The sequence below is a fragment of the Stomoxys calcitrans genome, chromosome 4, assembly GCF_963082655.1.
Source record: "Stomoxys calcitrans chromosome 4, idStoCalc2.1, whole genome shotgun sequence".
NCBI lineage: Eukaryota > Metazoa > Arthropoda > Insecta > Diptera > Muscidae > Stomoxys > Stomoxys calcitrans.
This window is the reverse complement of record NC_081555.1, coordinates 96,507,964-96,511,069: the sequence shown is the minus strand read 5'-3', so window position 1 is coordinate 96,511,069 and position 3,106 is coordinate 96,507,964. Positions and strand designations below refer to the sequence as shown.

The window sequence follows — 3,106 nt, the reverse complement described above, 5'->3', positions numbered from 1 at the left end:
AATGAGAAATCACTTTTAGATTCAGTCTACAACAACCTCAAGGTATTTAAAAGACCAAAGTTTAAAATCAATGATAATGTGCGAATAAGTAAATATAAACAACATTTTGAAAAAGGATATACACCAAATTGGACTACCGAAATATTTACAGTTAAATCTATTAAAAATACAAATCCTAATACATATATACTTAAGGACTATCAAGGAAGGGATATAGAAGGTGGTTTCTATGAATATGAGCTATCAAAAACCAAATTTCCACACACATATTTAGTGGAAAAAGTGATTAGAAGGAGAGGAAATAGACTTTATGTAAAATGGTTAGGATTTTCTTCAGAGCATAACTCTTGGATAAATGCTAATAATATTTCACAATAAAAGAATAATCAATTACATAAATCATTTATTCTAACGTCAACCGTAGAGATGTCGATAACATTAACCTTAAATGATGAAAAATCAGTACTTGTCGCCAACTACTTTCCACCAATAATTTTGAAACAAAGCTATGTTTGCGGTTTAATAAGTTTTGATACATATCACTCAATACCAAATGTTGATGAAGAGAACAATAAATTTCATATAGGTGGACATGAAATAACTATTCCTCTTGGATCATATGAATTTTCGAATATATCTGAGTTAATAACGGATGAATATCGCAAGCTTAATAAAAAAAATGGAAATCTTATTATGAAAGCAAATTACAATACACTTCAAACATATCTGAAGAGTACGCTTGATCCAATTTATTTTGATAAAGAAAACACTATTGGTTCATTATTAGGTTTTAGTAAAAGAGTACTTGAATCGAATGTTGATCACTATTCTGATAAAGTGATAGAAATTACAAAAGTAAACACTATAGTTATTGAGTGTAATATTGTAACAGGATCCTATATAAACAACAAGTCAGCGCACACTCTTCATCAGTTTTCACTCGTCGTTAGCCCAGGATATAAAATCACGGAAAATCCTACTAACGTTATATATCTACCTGTTAATACAAACACAATAAATACCATTGTTTTGAAAGTTGTTGATCAATCTGGAAAATTGATAAACTTTCGTGGGGAAAAAATTTCAATTAGATTACACTTGAAACCATCTAAAGAATGATAATATTTAACAAAAAGGAGGTATTTGCGGATATAACAATCACTCAACCATCAACTTTGAAGGGATACACAACTAAAATATCACATCACCACAACAGGAAACATAAAGGATTAAAAAGGAAAAAGAGAAATATTTTAAGTAAAACTAACCAAGAGTTCCTGGAAAGTTTGGGTTTCACACTAAAATAATAAAGGGTTGAGTTTAAAAATGAGTAACATTATTAATGTTTTACAAAAACCACAATTTGATAATGCTATAATAAGAAAGGAGTATCACAGCTATATATCATATTTACAATCATTTCAAAATAATGATGAAATTAGGATTTCCATTCAAAACCAAGACCTGTATGTCGTTCCTGGTGAGAGTTTTTTATACATTGAAGGTTTTGCAACAAAAGCGGACTCTACAGTATCAGCATCGATAAAGTTATTAAACAATTGCATAGCACACTTATTTGATGAGATAAGATATGAACTTAATGGTATAGAAATTGATCGTACACGTCATTTGGGTATAGCAACAGAAATAAAAAATTATGTATCATTAAATGAAAGCGAAAGTCGAAATCTAGTCAACGCAGGATGGGCTCCATTTAATACAGATGATCTTACTCTTGTGAGTGGATATTTTAATTTTTGTGTTCCACTGAAAATGCTTCTTGGATTTGCTGAAGATTTTGATAAAATTATAGTTAATGCTAAACATGAATTAATTTTATTGCGATCAAAAGATGATACGAATGTATTGAAATCTATCATTTCCAGTGAAACCTGTAAACTATCAATTTTAAATATTACATGGAAAGTTCCACATATTCAACTTGCTGATGTATACAAGCTGCAAATGCTTAAAGTAATTAATAACCGTCAACCACTAAATATATCATTTAGAACATGGGATATGTATTATTATCCTGCAGTTCCATCGAATACAAAAGTTTTATGGAATGTTAAGCTTGCAAATGAAAATGAGCGACCACGTTTTCTTCTTTTAGGATTCAAAAGTAGTGAAAAAAAATTTATTCACTGTGATATAACAAACATTAAGGTTCATTTGAATTCTGATACATATCCATATGATGATCTTAACCTCAAGTTTGATAGGAACCGTTTCGCCCTACTTTATGATATGTATATAAAATTTCAACAAAGCTATTATACACGTGAACCGCAACCTCTATTAACGCGCGAAAAATTCAAGGGTGAAGCACCGATTATTGTTCTTGATGTAACACATCAAAATGAAACAGTAAAAACTGGCCCCATCGATATACGAATTGAATTGGAAACATCTAAAAATATATCACCGAACACATCTCTATACTGTTTAATTATTCATGATAAAATGTTTGAATATATACCTCTAACAAATGAAGTAAGAAAATTATTGTAAATGTAACTATATTTTTTATCTATAGAAATCATAAAATAAATAAAAAGCAAAAACAAACACAAACAAAATGATTTTTTTTATTAATAATGTAAAATTAATATATAGGTGAGTTGTTTAAATGTAAAGAGGGAGAGGTAGAATTATTGTTTAAATATAAAGAGGGAGAGGGAGAGGTAGAATTATTATAAATATAAAGAGGGAGAGGGAGAATTAATGTCGAGAAGAGAAAGAGAATTTTTATTTCGTGTTTGCTTTACATTTATAGAATATATAAGGTTGGGTATTTATACTACATTAATTAGTATCTCTCCAACACACCTCCAATAGTGTAGATATAAGAAAATAATAAATTAACATAATGAAATTATATTGGGTATTACTTTGTTTTGTTATACTTCATGTAACAATTCATAATTCATTATCATTGCCAGTTGTATTTGATTCCACAACTGATTCAGCGTTATCCATTACATCTGATCCTACAATCGACTTAAATTCAAAAACCGTTGAATTTAATTTAACACTACCAAACAAAGATATTCTTAAAGTAAATATTTCATTTGTTATGATGAAAGAAAGTGAAATATTAGAA

General features: G+C 28.7%; 1 protein-coding gene across 1 annotated transcript; it reads left to right on the top strand.

The window, feature by feature from the left end:
* The first annotated feature begins 1,326 nt into the window (after positions 1-1,326).
* Positions 1,327-2,514, top strand: LOC131996988 (uncharacterized). Its single transcript, XM_059367208.1, has one exon. The coding sequence runs from the start codon at positions 1,327-1,329 to the stop codon at positions 2,512-2,514; it is 1,188 nt and encodes a 395-aa protein (XP_059223191.1).
* Positions 2,515-3,106: the final 592 nt, after the last annotated feature.